General features: G+C 35.4%; 1 protein-coding gene across 1 annotated transcript in view; it reads left to right on the top strand.

The window, feature by feature from the left end:
• Cep128 (centrosomal protein 128) overlaps positions 1-21,296 on the top strand; it is a 273,808-nt gene that overhangs the window by 227,681 nt on the left and 24,831 nt on the right. The window contains exon 22 of the mRNA XM_048362214.1: positions 1,275-1,298. Within this exon, the coding sequence (XP_048218171.1) occupies positions 1,275-1,298 (24 nt within the window). The remainder of the gene's footprint in view (positions 1-1,274; positions 1,299-21,296) is intronic.

The following is a 21,296-nucleotide window of genomic DNA, read 5'->3' as shown; positions in this document are numbered from 1 at the left end:
TTTATAGTAAATGGTATGTATGTATGTGGTATACAATGTTTAAGTTTCTCTGAAAGTCCACTACTAAAAATAGGAGCCGCTGATTTTTCTAAAATAGCATGATTCTTCTATATATCACCTTACAGATAACAAAAGGTTTTAAAATAAATAATAAATAGCATGATTATTATGAGTTATCTTTAGTCTAGAGATACTTGTTTTCTCCCCAACCCTCTACCTCTTAATTCTTCTTTGAATGTCCTAATAATCTTTTTTTTTTCCTTCAGGATTTAGGCTTGGAAATGGGGGAGAACATAAGGGAGGGTTGAACCTACAGGTGGAACTTGAAGATGAATCTTTTGACTTTCTTTTTTTCTTTTTTTTTTTTTTTTTGCCAGTCCTGAGCCTTGGACTCAGGGTCCCTGAGCACTGTCCCTGGCTTCTTTTTGCTCAAGGCTAACACTCTGCCACTTGAGTCACAGCGCCACTTCTGGCCATTTTCTGTATATGTGATGCTGGGGAATCGAACCCAGGGCTTCAAGTATACGAGGCAAGCGCTCTTGCCACTAGGCCATATCCCTAGCCCAAGATGAATCTTTTGAAAGGGCTAGACTCTGGTGGCTCACGCCTGTAATCCTAGCTACTCAGGAGGCTGAGATCTGAGGATCCTTTCAAAGCCAGCCTAGGTAGATAAATCTGAGAAACTTAGCCAATTCACTAGAAAAATGCTGGAAATGAAGCTGTGGGTTAAGTTGGAGAGTGCCAGCCTTGAGCCAAAAAAGTATTCTTAATACAATTTACTTATTAATTTTAATTGTTGAAGTTATTCTTATGTCTGAACTTTATCTTATTGTGAAATCATATTTTGGTTTAGCTAATGAGAGCTAATGTTTGTGCACCAGCTTCACTTTATATTATTGCTGTCATTTATTTGTGATTTATATATTCACACTTATTTAGTATTAATGTATCTTTATATAGCTAAGTGTTCCAACACACAAAGGGTAAGAACTATTCCTTTCAGTAACTGTGCCTGAATTTATAATTACTGTTAATTTAAACCCTGTAGTACTATTACTAGATAAAATATGTTTTAAAGGTGTTAGTGGTTATTTTCTTTTTTTCTTTCTTGTTTTTCTATCAAAGAGATCATTCTGAGTTTGACTTTAGATTTTTTTACATTTTGAAAATAAATTGTTGATGTAAAGGGGAAATAGAAAAGTTGCAAACTAAGTAAACTTTTAATGATTTTAACAGTTATAGTTTTATAATTATATATTATGCTTTATTTTCAGGACCGTGTAAATGCATTAGAAACGGTAAGTTGGGGCATTTTCTTTCTTTCTTTCTTTCTTTTTTTTGTATCAGAATCACTGCTGTCTCCTGATGTGGATTTCAGAGCCCTCCAAAGGAAGCAGTTCCAGAAAACTGTTCTATAACAGCACCTAAGGCTTAAAGGGGGAAGTGAGCTAAGCTATATCTAAAAGGTATGTGAATATAGACTTTTTTAATGAAAAGTTTAAGAATAAAAATGTGAGCATATTCAAGTGGTCATTGCTCTTTTAAGACAGATGGGTCAAGAGCACTGGTTTTTGAAACAGTTTGTTTAAATAGAATCAGTTCTTTGTATATGTGTGTCTGTGTTTCATAATCACTACAAGTGTTAGATTGGTAAGAGACAGATAAAAATGATAAAGCCTGTCTGGATAATCTAGTATTAGGAAACAATTTTTACTGTGTAAATGACAACGTGCTTGCTATATTTATTTTTAAATTAGAAAAAGAGGAGCCAACTTCTTATTTGGCAATGAAATAATAGATAGTGTTGGAATTTCCATTCAACATGCCAAAATGGTTAGAGAAAAGGCATGCCATAATGTGAAATAAAAATAACTCAAAATAAATATATATGTATACTTTAGTCCTATAGATATATAAAAAATTCACAACAATGACTTCTAAAGAATTATAGGTTGTGATTTTATTGCTTTTCTCTTTTTCAAGCTTTACAAAATATGGCTGTTTTATATTTGTTAACACATTAATAATCTTGTGAATTGGAAAAAATTACAATTAATGATAGTACTACCTCATGATATAATATCATGCAACACTAAAAGGATTTTCAAAAAGGTAAAGATTGCTCTTTTATATGGGAACAATACTGAAGACATATAGAAGTGTGGCATTAATACTGATTATGCATGTCTTTTTAATTTTAAAAGTTTATTTGTCATTGACAGCATACTTGCCTATCCTGGGGAAAGCCTTGGGTTTGAGCCCCCAAAATTTACCAATAGAAATTTTTAGAAAATAAATAATATAGGATGTAGTAGTAATAATAGTAATTTTTATAAAATAAAATGTATGATAGTAGTAATTTTTTATATTAAATTTTTCTATCTACAAATGATTGTACCAGAGGATTACATTTCTATAGTGTTTGTTGATCAGAATCACCCCTTTCATCATTCTCCCTCCCCTTGCTCTTACCCATTCCCTCACTAGTAACATCAAGTTTGGCTTGTTTGTTTGTTTTGTGTCAATACTGAGGTTTGAGCTCAGTGCTTGGGTACTGTTCTTTAGCTTTTATGCTCAAAACTAGCACTGTCCCACTTGAGCCATATCTATACTTCTGGCTCTTTGGTGGCTAATTGGCGATGAGAATCTTCTGGTCTTTCTGAAGATCAAACCACAGTCCTTAGATCTTAGCCTCTTGCCTTTCTAGGATTACAGGATTGATCCATTAGCATGTTCTTAATAAGCAAGAAAAAAAATTAAAAAACCTGTAAGTATCAGGGCTACTATATGAAGTATTTTTTCTATAAACGTGAGGAATGGAAAGGTGGTGCTAATAGGGTGCATTTTGATAAAGTGTAAGAAAGTGATTTTGAATTGACATTCTCCAGAAGAAACCATTAACCAGCAGTTAAATAACTTTTACCTTAGGCTTACTGGACCCCTTGAAAAATACACTGAAATTCTCATTGCTCAAAATGATAATATCGTAGACAAATTAAAAATGTTGTTTTCCTCCACCAATGATTTATTTACCAGTAGAAAGGATGTCTTTGTATCAGGATTTAGTTTATATTGAATGTTCTTTTCATATGGGAAAATATTTAGGACTAAGTATTGACCTATTATCATATTTGTTTCTTATTTATTTGAATTATGCCAGTATGAAATCTGAAACTAAAAAGCATATTAACAACAAAAATCCTTAACTTCAGTTTGTATTTTAAGGCTTTAAAAAAATTATACTGACAAAGTCCTGTACTTGAGATGATAAATGCTTAGTCTAATGCATCTTTTAGAGGTAAAGGTAAAAATTAAAAATTATCATGAGAAAAAAAGCTTAAATGAACTAGGTTTTTATGGCAGCAGTTTCCTCAAGTTAGTTTTAATTTAAATAATTATCATAAGTAGGGGCTGGGGATATGGCCTAGTGGCAAGAGTATACATGAGGCCCTGGGTTCAATTCCCCAGCACCACATATATAGAAAACGGCCAGAAGTGGCGCTGTGGCTCAAGTGGCAGAGTGCTAGCGTTGAACAAAAAGAAGCCAGGGACAGTGCTCAGGCCCTGAGTCCAAGGCCCAGGACTAGAAAAACAAAACAAAAAAAATAATAAGTAAAACCATAAAAATTAGATGCTCAGCAGTCATGTTAGTACTTAAATACAAAGTCCTTTGACTTAATATGGCATTGTAAGAGGCAGAATTCAATTCACTTGGGAAGCTACTCAACTGGCAAAGTATTTTATAGTTCATAAAATCAAATATGCTAACAGCAATCTCAAGATCATTTATAGTTCTCTCATCACTCAGCCTTAAAATCCTGGCAAGATATATATCAGTGATATACATTCTGTAGAGTTGGTATGAAAGGGCACATAGATGTTGCAGATAGGTTATATGCACTACTAATATGACTCAGCAAGAGTACAAAATTTCTTGGATCCATTAGTAATATTTACAACAGATTGATGTTTAGGTATAGTATTTGGAAACAGGATAATATTATCATGATGAAAAGCTTGATTTGATTTATCAGCTGTTATCTCTATGCTTAGGTCACAAATATGTGTCTATTTTTCCTCCTTTTCTTCATTTTTTTCTCTTATTTACTATCAGGTGATTTGACTGGATTATATATTGCACTTTATATGTAAATGAATCCCCTGGCTCTGTCAAAAATCCTTGCTTTATTGTAGACATTGGTAGACTGTGTGAGACTATACCTACTTGTAGACACTTTTGTCCAATAGTGCATGGTAAAGATTTCCCAGAAGAACATTAATTTTTATTTTTGACTTCCTAATCTTTTCTGGAAGTGCTATATTTTATTTGGTGTTTCACAGTAGCTCTAACCTAGTTTATTAAAGTTCAACAAGAATTTTCCTGAGAAAGATGCACCTTCTGTCAAAATATAATGGATTAATTCCCCAAGTGAAGTTAAGTGATTTTTTTCCCCCAAAGGAAAATCTGTACTGAGAATCCCAGCTCTTAGGCACTGGCAAGGATATTTATGGAGCACTGCATACAGTTTACAGTGGTCCCGGAATCCCATACATACACTGTGATCTATGTCTTCAAGAAACTTGGACTCAAATGGAAAAGTCATTTACCTGTAAATAAATTAGTGTTGTAAGATAAAATTGAAATAGATATAGCATTTGAATGGGGGGAAAAAGATACATGTTTCAGAAGTGATTTTAAAGAAAGGTAAGTAAAATAAATTAAGGCATGATTTATGGCCTGGGTTCATCATGAAAATCATGGATTTTATAGTTTGAGGACACAATGAGTAGTTTGGACTTACTTCAGAAATATGAACCATCAATAGAAAGAACCAGTTGAGACACTCCATATATGGAATGTGGTCAGAAAGGACAAAGGGTCTGTTACAAAAACGTTTTCTACACAATTAAAATTGTAATTCTTATTTATTTATAAAATGAACTTTTGACAGATATGTTTCTTTTACTGAGTAATTAATGAAGGAACAAGTGGGATTGTTACAAATAACTTAGGGAGACCTTCGAAGAACAGTACATACATAGGTACTAAAAGAGTGCTGAGGGGCTGGGGATATAGCCTAGTGGCAAGAGTGCCTGCCTCGGATACACGAGGCCCTAGGTTCGATTCCCCAGCACCACATATACAGAAAACGGCCAGAAGCGGCGCTGTGGCTCAAGTGGCAGAGTGCTAGCCTTGAGCGGGAAGAAGCCAGGGACAGTGCTCAGGCCCTGAGTCTAAGGCCCAGGACTGGCCAAAAAAAAAAAAGAGTGCTGAAATGAATTAAAATTTTAAAGTTGGCTTCTGTAGTGGAAAAGAGAATCAGTTAGAACTGACTGGACAAAATTTATTGTCTGTGAACAAGAATGGTCTGTACTGCCATCAACTGTCTGTATGCAACTCAGAGTTTTAAACAGCTCAAAGACAATTAAAGGTTTACAGATATCCTGAAATCAGAAAACCCAGAAGGGTGGGCTTAGGAGAACCTAATACTCTCCTGCTACATAGGAAGTTTCTTTTTCTTTTATCTCAATACTTGAATATTTTTCTTCCTATACATTCACAAGGTATTATATATACATATATATGTTTGCAAAAATAATAGAAATCATTCTAGAATTTTAGTACACATCCATGGAGTTTAGACTTTGTATTTTATTTCCAGGGAATGAATGTGTTCCTCTTGAATATCTCTGCCCATCAGCACTGGCTCCTGAGTCACTGTTGGGAAGGATTCTGGCTGCTGTTTTGGGAAGAGTACAATATTGTGATCATTTTGCATTCTCTGTTATCTGTTTTGCACTCTGTGGAGGTGAGAGGAGGTAGCATAGCTATTTAGGTAGCAGGGAGCCACTGATGCTTTTTATTCAGGGGCTGTGGGTGGTAAATGTGCTGTAAAAGGATGCAAATATAAAAGAGCTGTGCACGACAGTGAGAGGCTGTAAGTGAAGCATGGGGAGAGGTGTGCTGCAGTGTAGAAATACACTTTTAAAAATTAGGGTGTGGTACAGTTTGGTCCCAGAGAGGCAGAAACAAAGTGGTCTTACTGTTGAGTAAAGAACTCATAAATTTAGTAAGTCAATGTCAAGGGTGAAATGGAATGTAAAGAGCCAATGGGAGGTAGGATGCTTTCACCCTATCACAAAACCAAGCTCTTGCTGTCTTTTTTGTTCTGCCATCTTTAGTATATCGTTTGCACATTAGAATCTAAAGCAGTTCTGCTCTGGCCATGTATTTTTCATTATAATTAGAGAAAAGGGGGGCAGGGGATATGGCCTAGTGGCAAGAGAAAAGGAAAGGGAGTTTATAGAACCATCCACTAGTAAAAGCTGCACGACTCACATACATTCCTATTCAGATCTGTGGGCCAAAATTTAGTGGCATAATTGTAAGAAGCTCTTAAACTTACTGTAGACATAACAGGCTTCTGTATATACATTACAGTGAATAGTTTAAAATATAGAACTGGATTATAACAATATGTTTACGTAGGATAAACAAGTCAGTTTTAGGAAGATATTTAAAGTCTTAAATGCTGACATTAGGAAGGACAGAATTAACATTAAAATTTAAATCAGAGGATACTAAAACTAAAGAAAAAACTAGGAAAAGATCTAAAAATTAATGAAATAGAAAAGCAACGTGCAGTAAGCTAGTCAAGTTGCTTGTTTAACCAACTTTGATCAGCCGGCTATAATTTAAAGAAGACCATTGTCCATTATAAATAAAGAATAAGCTTTGATTATAGATATTGGAGAATTTTACCACATAGTTAAATAGCATATATAAATTATAATATATTTGAAAAATTGGGAGAACTAACAAAATTCCTAGAAAAACATAACTTGCAGGACTAAGAATGTGTTTCATCAGTAGTCCTTTAAAAATAATTTTCAATCAACAAATTTTAATCAGTTGAAGTATTTCCCAAGAGAACTACCAAACCCAAATAATTTAATAGATTATTTTTACCAGATGTTGCAGAAACAGATCATTTCAGTTTTTCAAAAACTTTTCTAAGCCAGGCACTGGTGGCTCACGCCTGTAATCCTAGTTACTTAGGCTGAATTCTGAGGATCATGGTTTGAAGCCAGCTCAGACAGGAATGTCCATGAGAGACTCTTATCTCCAATTAACTCCTGAAACACCAAAAGTCGAGCTGTGACTCAAGTGGTAGAACACTAACCTTGAGCAAAATAGCTCAGGGACAATGCCCAGGCCCAGAATTCAAGCCTCATGACTAGTAATAAAAATTAATTCAAAAAACCTTTTCTAGACACAAAAAAGGGAACTTGCATAGCTCATATTATGAGTTGACTTGATGTCTTGGTAAAGCCAAATATACAAAATATAAATAAGGAATATTAATGTCTACTTAACCATTAACGTGATTTCAAAAATATTCTACCTAAATATTAGAAACATAAATTTCTAATATTTTATATGACATTATTTTGTTTAAGCTTTATATATAAATGAATAAAAGAGATGTTCCATTGTAAATGAAATGAGTCTGTTCTAAGAATGTGGGTAATTTAAGAGTAGAAAATTAATTCATGTAATTCAATATACTGACAAATTGTGGAAAGTAAAATTACTACCATTACAGCCACCACTATTACCACCATTACAACCACCACCACAACTAACACAACCACCACCATCAGCAACACACTTAAACCTTTTTAGAAGAAACTTCCTAAATCCAATAAAAAGCAATAAAGACTATGGGAAAAATAAAGACACGTGTCTTTATTAATAATAAATGGCACGTGTCACCTTAGCATAGAGTATTTGAATGTTCCCTTTAATACAAGTAACAAAAGATGCTTAATTCCCAACTTGTCTTAGGTATTGCACAGGAATTATTTGGCTGGAACAGTAAAGCTATCACCTTTTGCAAATGTTACTATTGTTTATATTAAAAACACCAAGGAATTGATAGCTAAATTATGAATATATACTTTATCAAGTTTCTTTGATAGAAACTAATATAGGAAAGGCCTAATTCCAGCAATAATCACTGGAAGATGTTATTACAAGTATATCAATACAAATGTAATGAAAATAACAAGTAGCACAGGAAAATTATCTGTCTTCCCAAAATCCAGGTTCTTTATAGAAAAGACACTTCAACATATGAGGAAAGTTTTGTTTTTAATCTCATCAAAGCTTTAGAAATTAATAAATATATAAATCTGTACAGGAGTTTGGAAATAGGCCAGTGTTACCAAGTATGAAACTAGGAAATGGAAGTTTAAGCACATGGAATTTGAGTATATGGTATAATTGACATGATGTATGGGGGAAAGTAAAGGTAGAATTAAGGTAGAATTTCCAAAAAGTGCGAGAAAATATAATTTGAGCAACTATGTCATACCAGGTACCAAACACACACACACACACACTCACACCCACACACGTACATGGCAAAACCATAAAAATTTTAGAACATAAAAAGTCTTTAAGATCTCTTCTCACATTAATGTTTTTTGTGGCTGTTTTTGTTATTATTTTTTTTAAGGGCCTCTTCTCCATCCACTTCATGTTCTCTGACAACAAAATTTATCCTAGGCATTTGAAAGTGCCAAACCAAGGATTAATTTAAGATTTGGGTACCTACTGACCTCTTTTAATTAAGGTATTGTGGAGAGATATTTTGTCTTCCTTAGCCACCAGTATATTTTTGTTAAAAACAATTGTGTTAGATATTCTGCATGGCATACTGTAATCGAAGTGAGCTACTTAGACATATATTGATTGGCGCAGGAGGAATGAACCCGTGCTTAATGACTTTGCCTCTTCCACCACTACTAATAACTGAAGAATGTGGGACTCCATGGAAGGGAAAAGGTAGGGAAGGAATAATTGAGGACCGCCTGTCTTGCTTTATCTGAAAACACAATCTGGCCATCATCTATGCTTCATTTAATCTTGAACTTGGAAGATAGGAATTAACTTTGAACTTAGAATTGCTGGTATTAGAACTAGGGAAGTGAAAGTGAATATCAAAATTGAGAGACAAAGGATAAAAAGACAAACGACTCCATAAGCAATACTTGCAAAACCATTTGGTGTAAACAAACTGAACAACTCATGGGGGGAGAGGGAAAGAGGAAGGAGGAATGGGGGAATGAGGGAGGAGGTAGCAGTACAAGAAATGTATCCATGGCCTAACGTATGTATGAAACTGTAACCCCTCTGTACATCACTTTGACAATAAGTAATTATTATTTTTAAAAAAGTTGTTGCAGGGTAACCTACAAACATACCTCTTTGAAAGGAAAAATGAAGACAGGCCTTTCTTCAACGAGAAAATAGGCCTGATTTAACTGATGTATTTTACAATGTTAGGGTTTTGCCTAATGCTAAGATTAAATGAATGTACTAAAAAATATTACACTCATAAAATAGTTTGAAAAGTAACCTGATTTTTATTTTTCTCAATATTATCTGTACATATTGAGTTGAAATGTCAATAAGCAAAAGAATAGCTATTGTTATTTGATAAGTCTTGGTAAATAGGGCTTCTTTGGTTTACCTTCAGAAATAGGAGGTGAACATTTTTGTAACTGCATGAAGTCCCAGATCCTCACTTGCAATGGTCAAAAGAGAATTTTACCAAGCTTATAGATCATTAAAATTAAAATTCAATGCCAAATCACTGAGTAATATTTGACATAGAAGTTGGATGATACCTGGGAAATTCAATAACATTGTTTTAAGCATTCTCTGATCCCTCTATATTAGAACACACAGTTTGCATTGGGCCTTGTATTTTTCTGGATCTCCTTTGTTCTGGCAGTAATTATGCTCCATAAGGCTACCCACACCCACAGCTCTGCAGGCTGAAATCGAAGAACTATCCTTCTTTGTTAACATACTGAGTTGTGCTCTAGGACACTTAGGAATATATAGACCCAATGAGTTAATGCTCTTACTGAAGTGCTCATTATGCCCAGGAAATCCTGATTTGTATATGTAAATTTGTCTAAATAATAGTTAATTATTTGCAGTGCCTCTCCTGAATATTTGTAAGAATCTTGAAGCCCAGTAAAACTTGCCTTTATCTCTTTACAAAGCCTGAACTTACTGTTTCCAAACCAAAGATCAAGCTAGGTTCATTTTTGGTTTTGCCAAGGCTATGAGCTTCTCATTGAAGTTGCCTGAAAGGTTCAATCCAATTGGCTTTACACCAAATAAAACGCAGTGTGCTCTGTACGGTTTTGACCCAGAATCAGGTGAATCTCAGCAGTTTTGGCCCAGCCACATTGTAAAATTTTGGATTTGTTCAGACTTGACACTTCCTGGGAACCCATTCAAACTGAAACCGGAAAAAGGTTTTGCACAAACCCTGTCCTAGCCCATCCTGCCAAGTTTCCCACTGCTCTAATGTTGATGTACCTTCTGTATATTCGCATCGAGGGCAAACGGAAATGTCCTCATGAATCTCTCATGAGGGATCTTGGGTGAAACAATCTAGACATTCTCCTTTCTCTACCTCATCCCCAAAGACAAAGACAGTATTCTGTGTTTGTCAGCATTAAAATATGTATCATTTCCAATAATAGGGTCATCTTCAAAGGACTAAGCCTCTAAAACACAACAGCTTATGGTCAAATGAAAAAAACAAAACAACTGCTTAAACAAGAGGGTCGTTTTATACAGAGTTACAGCTCTTGGGGCAAGAGGTGATGATCAGCTTAAAAACATAAGGCTTCTTTCAGCCTGCACAATTGTTTATTACAGCCCTGTCAATGTTTTCATAAAAGTTGACATAGGGAAGGTATCGTGGAGAAATCGTGTGATGAATGCAGCTTCACTAACAGGTGAATTTAGTATTACTGAATTGCTCAGTGTTTGCAGGTCAGAATGACAGGTTCATAGTCTGCTAAGTAGTCAGATACTTGTCTAACTGCCTACTTGTTTAATAATTTGTTATGTTGTCCAAGTCTAGACACTCAAAAAAATAGTTCATTCTTGGGGTAAATAACTCTTGTTTTCTGTTGTGTATAGGTAATATGAATGTGTATATAAAAACACAAAGTATCTTTCTGAAAATACAGTACCTAAAAGAAATGCTTTATCTTCTCTTTAACACAGTATGTGTGGCTGAAACATAGTATGTAATTTTTTTAAAGATCCTAAAATAAATAAAATACTGGTACTCACTTTTAATATGTAATGGGTAGGTATTATATTTATGTATATCATTTAAGTAGATTTTAAATGAAAAATAGATATGAGATGTCTTCATTCTACACATCTGATTTTTCTTAAAATATATGTGTATATAGATTATTACCTGGTAAAGGTTAGTTTTCTAATTTCTAAATGATGGATATTTAGGTGTTTAAAACAATAATGGCTATCAGAAAATTTAGATCTGTTTATATCTCCAACATGACCCTGGACAAATTATCCATCCTGTCTTCATTTTATGTATAGTAAATAATATGGTAAAAGTTTCTTTTGTTTTAAATTGTCTTGAGTCTAGCCAAGAAGGTATTAAAATCTAATCTTCACAGATTTCCATGTGCCAGTCGTTACTATCAAACAATTAACCCTGGTTTTATCACATATTATGTAACCAATCCTATTGAATTCCCACTGTGTCTCAACACTGTCCCAGAAAACACAGCCGACTAAATCCATGGGGTCGTGAGAGTCACATTTCAGACAGAAGTATGACTGAGTTTTAGGGATTCTTGTGAAAACCTCTCGAAACAGGAGAATTCTGCATAGTAGAGATGTTGACTGCTTGTAAATAACTTAGTGCTAGAATTGTTATTAGTGTTCTTATAGGTGACACTGTTCTTCACATACCCTAGTTCTACTGGTGATTGGTGAGGGTAAATAAATGCATGAGTAAGGAGAACTAGACAAGGGTCTACTGAGAGATACAAAGTGAAGAGAAAGAAAATTAACAACCATGTTTACTTTGAGTAGAGCAAGAACTTACTCAGAAATAAGGAAGTAACATTCTTTAACCATACTCAGAAGAAGCCCTAAACTTACTGGCAAATGGAGTTCCATTTAAAACTATTTGGCTTCCTTAGAATGTTGAAGAAAACAATTGGCACACTCCTGTACTGTGACTAGTTCTGTCTTGAGCTTGCTCGGTTATATTAAATACCTCAGTTGATCTTTTTTATTTTATGTATCTGCAAAACAGCTCTGCAACTCACACAAGTGTTTATATAGTTTGTTTAGGGCTTTTAATAAACTTTGATCTTAGATGAAAGCCTGGAGAGAGTATAAATTGTCACTATTAGCACTATTAATTTAAATACCCCAGATGGTCTCATGTTAATTATTTAACATTAGTGAATGATTTCAACCTATCATTGCCCCCAACTGTATTATATTTGAACATCAAACAGTAAAAGGCCAAACCATTAAAATAGCCCTTCCCTCATTACTCTCTTTGAGTTCTCTTCTTAATTATTTTGTATAGCTACTCTTCCATAAATGATGTTCTGGAAGTTTTTCAATGTTTTTCTCTATTAGTGTCCCATTTCTACCTGAATCTACCACAAAGGCTAATGGAGCACAACTTTGATGTGTGTGAGTGTGTGTTTTCTATGGCCTTCAGATATCAGCTATGTAGTCTAAAACATGTTAAGGATCCATAATCTCACTGAATAAGAGCACTGTCTTTGTATCTTCTTTATGGAGAACTTCCGGCTTTCATCTATTTACATATCATTTAAAATCCAGATCTTGTTTTGCTCTGTAATGTATCAAACTTCATCATTTCACGTTAGTTTTTCCTTGAAGAGTGTGTTTGTTCCACAAGTACGGACATTCTCTGAGAGAGTAAAGCAAAAGCTACTTGAGCTCCAGCTGTTTTAGAAAATGATTGGGATTTAGGGGTCCAGTTTTGAAATCAAACTCTTCCCTTGGCACCCCGCATCACCTCTGTGAATTTTAATTTCTGTTAGTTAAGAACTGGATTAACCTAGAACACAGAACACAGAAAACAAAGGGGCATGATCTCCTTGATATATGACTGTTAAGGTGGGGGGAGGGGGGACACTAGAGACCAGGTCTGTGAAACAAAAAACTTCTTGTCAAATGGTATTTCCCACAGGTTTGGGTCAGTGACCTTACATTATGTAACTAAAACCAAACAACTACTAAACATGAAAAGGTCTAAAATAGACCTCTCAGTGGATCACAATAGCTCAAAAGCTAAATATGTATGATCATATAAGACAAGGATAAGCAAACTCTATTGTTGATGTTATATTTAAAGTTCTAGCTGAATTTCCTTTGGTGTATGCCACGTGGCTACTGTATATGTTTTTGGTACAATGGGTATTGTATATATGCCTACCTGATATAGGGAAGGGAAAAAAACAAACGAGGGTGTAAAATAGCACAAGAAATGTACTCACTGCCCTATTATGTAACTGTACTCCTTTTGCACAACACCTTGTCAACAAAATTTAATTAATAAGTAAAAAATTTAAAACATTAAAAAAAAAGAACTGGACTAAACATTTGCAGTGTTTGTCTCACAGGCTGAGAAGATAAAATGAGGCAAGCAATAGCAAAATCCTTTCTAAATTTTAGAAACATCCTCCCAGTAGTCCTGTATTACCTTCACCATATGTAAGAACAGTATTTGGATAGGAAAGTTTTGTCCCATTGAGAAGGTATTTCCGTTCTACTGGTTCCGCCAGGGTGACTCTCCATACTGAGAGTCTATAAATTTTACCTCCAAATTCAGTACTTTTGGCCAGCATTGGTGGCTCATGCTTGTAATCCTTGCTACTCAGGAGATCTGAGGATTGAGGTTCAAAGACAACCTGGGCAGAACAGTCCTTCAGACTTTTACCTACAATTAACACTATTTCGTTGATTTGTTTAGGGCGTGTTGACTGTCTTATGTGGGCTTCCACCTTCCTCCCTCTTCATTTTACTTTTTGTCATGAATGCTCATAAATCGAAATAAAGACATATATAGAAAAAAAGATGTTCTTGTCAAATGTAAGAAAACTACAGGGTATCACATTTGCACAAGTCTTGTGCCTTGAGGTTCAAATACAAGCAGAATGAGGCAGAAGTCAAAATAAACTCAAATGCATTAGAAATATATTTGAAATCTGAAAGCACCATTTCCAAGGCTGGTATTTTCCAGACTAAAAAAGCCAATTTGTCCAAGTTATATTCCACATCATACCTTCGTAAATAGGGACTTAATATACTTACCTTTTTACTAAGTTTTCTAATAGTTTATTTTTTCCACCTCTTTATCTCTAAATGTTTCATTAAATGAATAAAATATATTTTAAAACAACACTCATTGGACCTGGAAAGTCAGTGCCAATGCCTAATTTTTCTGAAATGAAAAGATTAAAATATATTGTACTTCACTTTCTGAGAGAAAACTGTCATTTTGTATTCTTCTGCTTTTTTATTAATTATTATAAACAAATCTTTTGAGCTTTCCCATAGTGTGCACATTGCAACTTTCTCCTTTGACTGATTTTATGATATGATAGAGCTGGCTCTGACTTGCTCAATAGGTGTCTTATTTGCATCTCCAAACAAATTCTGAATTGCTATGAAGTGAGAGCAAGTACTCTTGCGTGCCTGAGCATTGGAGCACAGATTTGCTCAGCTCAGACCTCTGCATCTTTTTGGAAATAATATAAACAAATTTAACCCTTGGCCTCTAATATCACCTTTGATCTGGGAGGGTTTTAGAGCCTTGGAGCTGGGAACAGTTTACTCTGAATTTTCCCTCTGTTGCTAGGACTTTTCATAAGTGTCTTGTCCTAGACTGTCCCAAGACTATTTTGGGATTATGAGTCCTCGAATGAAAAGTTAAATACTTACTTTTCTCACTTAATGTTAACTTATTTTTGCAACTTCGTGATTTCATTTAAAGTGAATTCCAGAATTACCAATACATCCATTTCACTAAGAAACGAATCAAGTATATTTTGCCCAATCTTCACAATAGCTATTTTTTCCAAATATTGCACTATGTATAGTTACTAGATGACTGAGCTGCAATTGTAGCACCAAATTTAATAATTATCGTGGAGGAGTGGAGGGGTGGCTCAAGTGGTAGAGTGCTAGCCTTGAGTGACAAAGCCAAATCAGAGCATGAAGCACTGAGTTCAAGCCCCAGTACTGAAAGAGAAAGGAAAAGGAGGGAAGATTATTGAGTAGCTATTATATATTGATGCCATAGCTTCAAAGAACTAAAAATAACCTTATTATTGAATACAAGTTTACATCCTCTCAGAATTCCTGTTGAAACATTAGCCCCTAAGGAGATGGTATTGGAGATGGGACCTTAAGTTAAGTTTAGATGAGGTCATGAGAGTAGAGTGGTAGGATTAATGCACATGTAAGAAAGAATGGAAATAGAGACAAGACCTATCTCACTAATGTGCAATTAGAGCAGGAAGGTGGCTGTCCAAAAGCCAGAAAATGAACCCTCACCGGTTATGGAAGACTAGACTTCGCAACCTGCAGAAGCTTGAGAAATAATTGTTTGTTGCACCCAACCTATAATAGATTTGGATACCATCCAGACATTTTGCTCAAGACTTCTCAAGTTAATAGGAAGGGGAAAAAAAGGAAAAATTTCAGTAGAATACATACATAGGTATTTTTTTCTCTAAACATTTTATTTTCATTTTGGAGCCCTAAGAATGATCTTGAATTTAAATAAAGTCAATTTTCCCAGATTGAAGGTTGGAGTGGTGGTGTTACAGATTTGATTTGTACATAGTGGGTGCTTCATAAGTTCTTCCTGAGTAGAGAGATGCTCCTCTAGCTATTATCTATAGAATGAATTACTGTGACATCCTCTCTTCTTTTCAGAAATTGTTTTACTTTATTGTCAACGTGAAGTGCAGAGGGGTTACAGTTTCTTACGTAAGGAAAGTACATTTCTTATCCAACTTGTTACCTCCTCCCTCATTTTTCCCCATCTCCCCCTCCCTGAAATCTTCTCTTATTTCTAGAAAATCAAACACTTTCTAGAGATTTCAAGTATACTTTAAGTCAATGTCCAATTTTTAATATGTCTCCTGAAAGTTGTGTATATTCATTGTAATTGAGTGTTCTTAAAATGAAGTGAGGAGGGCCCCTAAATTTATTTTTTTTCTCAAATTTTTATTATCAAACTGATGTACAGAGAGGTTACAGTATCATACGTTGGGCATTGGATACATTTCTTGTACTGTTTGTTGCCTTGTCCCTCATGCCCCCCTCCCTCCTCCCTTTCCCTCCCCCCCCCCAGGTGTTCAGTTCACTTACACCAAACAGTTTTGCAAGTATTGCTTTTGTAGTTATTTCTCTTTTTTTACCCTGTGTCTCTCAAATTTGGTATTCCCTTTGAATTTCCTACTTCCAATACCAGTAAACACGGTTTCCAATATACTCAGATATGATTACAGAGATAGTGTAGGTACAACCATAGGAAGGTGATACAAGAACATCATCAATAATAGAAACTACACATACACATAGGACGTTGAAAGTAGTTACAACTGTGATATAACAATTGTTTCCATAACATGGAGTTCATTTCACTTAGCATCATCTTATGTGTTCATAAGGGTATAGCTATTGGGCCTTGTGATGCTCTGCTATGGCTTGCCTAAACCTGTACTAATTATTCCCAATAAGGGTGGCCATAGAGTCCATGTTTCTTTGGGTCTGGCTCACTTCACTTAGTATAACTTTTTCCAAGTCCTTCCATTTCCTTACAAATGGAACAATGTCATTCTTTCTGATAGAGGCATAAAATTCCATTGTGTATATGTACCACATTTTCCTGATCCATTCATCTATGGAGGGGCATCTGGGTTGGTTCCAGATTCTCGCTATGACAAATTGTGCTGCGATGAACATTGTTGTGCTGGTGGCATTACTGTGATTTTGTTTGTGGGCTTTTGGATAGATACCCAACAGTGGGGCTGCTGGGTCGTAGGGGAGTTCTATATTGAGCCTTCTGAGGAATCTCCATACTGCTTGCCAGAGTGGCTGAACCAGTTTACATTCCCACCAACAATGAAGTAGGGTTCCCTTTTGGCCACATCCCCTCCAACAATTGTTATTATTAGTTTTCTTGATATATGACATTCTTGCTAGGGTGAGATGGAATCTCAATGTTGTTTTGATTTGCATTTCCTTTATGGCCAGTGATGTAGAACATTTTTTCATATGTCTATTGGCCATTCTCATTTCCTCATCAGAGAAGTTTCTTTGTAAGTCTTTAGCCCACTTGATGAGGGGGCTATTGGTTCTTTGCGATTTTGTTTTGGAAGAAGGTAATTTTTTTAGTTCTGCATATATTTTAGAGATGAGGCCTTTGTCTGTTGAATGTCCGGTAAAGATCTTCTCCCAGTCTGTGGGCTTTCTGTTTATCTTGAGAGCTATGTCCTTTGCCGTGCAGAAGCTCTGCAGTTTGATGCAGTCCCATTTGTCCAACCTTTCTTTGATTTGTAGCCTTTCAGGGTCTTTGTTAAGGAAGTTCTGTCCTGTGCCAAGGAGCCCAAGTGTTTCTCCTACTCCTTCCTTTAGTGTTTTCAGGGTAGGGCCCCTAAATTTATAATTTCAAATTGTTTTGGCGAGTCCAGCTTCTTTTTATATCATCCGCCATGAAGTCTAGTTGAAAGAATGCCTGGTTTTCAGTTGGAAGGGGGAAATTTTTTCTAGTAACCTAAGTTCCAAGAAAACAATTGGCTGTGGAAATGTCAGAAGAGTTTGCCCACCAAGCAACACTGAAAGCTGTATCATGTCTACTTATTTTCATTCTTAGCTAGTGGTTGGAAATTCAGTACCTGGCTTAATCAGAATGATGCTTATTGAGCCATTCTGGACACAAGTTCACTGAGCTTTCTGAAGCATGCAGGTAGTTCACCTTTCATAACAGCTATTGAGCTGAAATGTCTGCCATGCCATAAAATATTGCTATCCCAGCAAATTTTCAACTACCTCTGGTCTGCTAGAAAGGATTCTTTGAGAGATAGTTCACTTGAATTTTTGAAGGTTTTAAAATATACTTCATGGTCCCTTCTTTCTGTTTTGTTTTTTAGGAGTCATCAGGAGAATGCTTTATATAAGATCTGAGTGTTTATATAAGCTCCTAAGTGTTCAAAAGAGGATTAATTATGAGGGCAGACTTTAAAAATATAGGCAGGGTGATCTCAGTTATTTTTTAATTAAGTCTGGAAGCCACAATGATCAAAATAAAATACTAAGCCAGATTTCTATTTAGATTTGATCTACCTACCACCAGAAACTCGTCTATATAGGGGATTAACTGTTCACTTGCTCTTCTCATATCCAAGGGCTATGGGTTGGGTAATGGAAAATGATTTGTTTTGTATTTTTTTAGAACATAGAACACCTCTTAAAAAGAAAAAAAAAATCACTGCCTTACATATGAAACTGTAACCCCTCTGTACTTCACTTTGACAATAAATTACCTTGGACTTTAGCTCAACCAGTACAATTCCTGGTTGAGCATTACTGGTTGGCATTCGTTATCAGTCATTTACATTGGGACCCTCTCTGTATTCTACGGTGAATGTGGACAAGGTCACTGTGATCACATACTTCATATACCCAGGGCTCTGCTTTGAAGCATTCTCATTTCAGGGAAATGAGAGCCATTTCTCAGTAGCTTCCCTGGTCGGGTGTCCATCATTACCCAGCATGCCTAAGCACTAGCCAATCTCAGCCACATGTGCTTCAAAGTGCACTTCCTCTCCACCTCTTTTGTTCCACAAGCAACCTCATGCTTCCATTTTGTCTGTAACTCAATCCAAGGTATTTGACTGCTCTTTACTATCCTTTCATTTTTCTTTTAGTTCTGCTATTATTTCTTTAATTTTGAATCTATGGGGAAAATACTCTATTTTCTTCATAAAACTGAAGTCCATGGCTTCAATAATTTGCCCATGTTCCCCCAAGATTTGTCTTTTTCACAATATATAAATTTTATTTTTTTTCAAATTTTTATTATCAAACTGATGTACAGAGAGGTTACAGTTTCATACGTTAGGCATTGGATACAGTTCTTGTACTGTTTGTTAAAATTTTATATTAAAAAAAATAAACTAGAAGTCAGGCACAGGTGGCTGATGCCTGTAATCCTAGCTACTCTGGAGTCTGAGATCTGAGGATCAGGGTTCGAAGCCAGGCAGGCAGGAAAGTCCGTGAGACACTTATCTTCAATGAATTACTCAGAAAAAGCTGAAGTGGCTCTGTGGCTCAAGTGCTAGTCTTGAAGACAAAGATGCTCAGGGACAGCACCCTGGCCCTGATTTCAAGCCCCAGGACCAGGAAAAACAAGCAAACAAAAAACCACACAAGACCTAGTAAACTGATATGCATGCTAAAGTAGTTTGGAGAAAGTATATTAATATATGAAATATACTTTGAAACACATCTAAAATATTAATTGGATTAAAGAATAGACAGGAAAGAATAGATGTGTAATGCGGTAAATACAGTATATTGTTACAGGTAGTAGGTGTAGAGGTGATTTCTATAAATGTCTTCAGATTCCAATGTACTTGAAAATGCTCATATTATTGTGTATGTGTTGGGGTGTGTGTAATCCAATGGGGGAGAGTAGTCTTTCCACTGAATGCACACCTTGTATAAGGGAAATCTATGTGCCCTTCTTTTATGTTGTAGATTATGTCTAAGGAATGATAAATGTATTTTCTAAATATTGGATATAGTTTTAATTAAATACATGGATTAAAAAAATAAATACACGGTTTCTGCTTCGGGTTCTGTTGACTATTTTTATTTTTGTTTTTTTATTAACTATCATTTTAGATTGTCTCTGAGTTCTTTGCTATTTGAAAATCATTGGAGTTGATAGTACCTCAGAGATTCACCATTCTTTAATCCCTACAATTTGGAAAGTTCTTGACAATTTTCGGTGTACTTTCACATTCACTCTCTTACTTGATAATCACAGCTACCTGTGGTGCAGGATAATAAAGGCATCATCATCTATTTTACAAAAGCATCATTACTTGTCCCCATTTTGCAAATCAAAGACAAGCTTCAGAGGACAGGGCTAAGTGATGTCTCTAAACCACAGAATACAAATAAGTGGCATTACAAGTAGCTCCAAATCAGAGCGGCTCATTTCTAGCCATGTCACCAATGTTCTTCATCCACTAACTAGAAACACATACTGGGGTCCTTTGTGTACTGAGGCATGCTTTCTGTACCTGACTCCTGAGCAGAAATGGCTCCATTATGTCTCTTCCAAGAAGCCCTCCATTAACATGCCATCGTGTTTAGTTGTAGTCTTGATTTTGCACAAATGTTCTTATATTTCTTTCTCTTGTGAGTACATTTTCTTTCTGATTTTAAGAAATAAAGTGATATCCACTGAACAGATTGTAACTCTCAGGACTCTTGTAAAACACATGTAAACACCTCATGTACAGAGAACACTAAACTAGTTCTCGTTTCTACTTGTGAGTTATTATTCTTTTATATTAGAAATGGCAGGAACAGTATTTAAAAAGCAAATTGAAATTATGTAATTTATCCTTTTCCTTTCTACTTCAGCTCACTCTTAGTGTTTCCTTATTGAAAAAAAGACCCCCAAATCACTTACTCGGAAAACACTGCACCTTATAATGCTAATAAGAAGATAACAGATTGATTATAGTTTGTAATTTTACTGTGTCTAGAAATAAGGAAACAATAATCTGTAATGATAATTTTGGGTTTGAAATACTTCTTCTCTTAAAATAGTCATGGTTCGGAGTGGAGCTGCAGCTCAAATGGTAGTGTTAGCTTTGAACACAAAAGTTCAGGGACAGTGCACAAACCCTCAGTTCAAGCCCCAGGACCAGGAAAAATAGCATGGTAAATGAAAACTGGAAAATACCCAGAAAGTCTTTTTGTACCATGTTTTTCAATGATGGTAAGTTACCTAATCTTGTGTTAATATAACTTTTTAAAAGAGCTTTTCCATCAAATTTTGACTGTAGCATTGTTATATGAAGACCAATAGAATTTGTTGGCAGAAATTCTTCTAAATTTGATCTTGAATGCGGACAGTGATGTCACATTGCCCTGTTGATTACTTAGCAAGGATTATGTACTTTCTTACCCTAAGACACATGTAAACACTTCTAAGTGGGTGTCTGGTTTCCACCTCCCGCCCCCCGAAGTATAGTCTATAAATAGAAGACTCTCTTGGTAGTCTAGAAAATCCACACCGTTTTCTACACTGGGACTTGAAGGATATGCATCAGCAACATGGACTTTACAGCCTGTCCTGTGC

Source organism: Perognathus longimembris, chromosome 14, assembly GCF_023159225.1.
Source record: "Perognathus longimembris pacificus isolate PPM17 chromosome 14, ASM2315922v1, whole genome shotgun sequence".
In the NCBI taxonomy this organism is placed as follows: Eukaryota; Metazoa; Chordata; class Mammalia; order Rodentia; family Heteromyidae; genus Perognathus; species Perognathus longimembris.
This window is presented reverse-complemented; position numbering and strand designations above follow the sequence as displayed.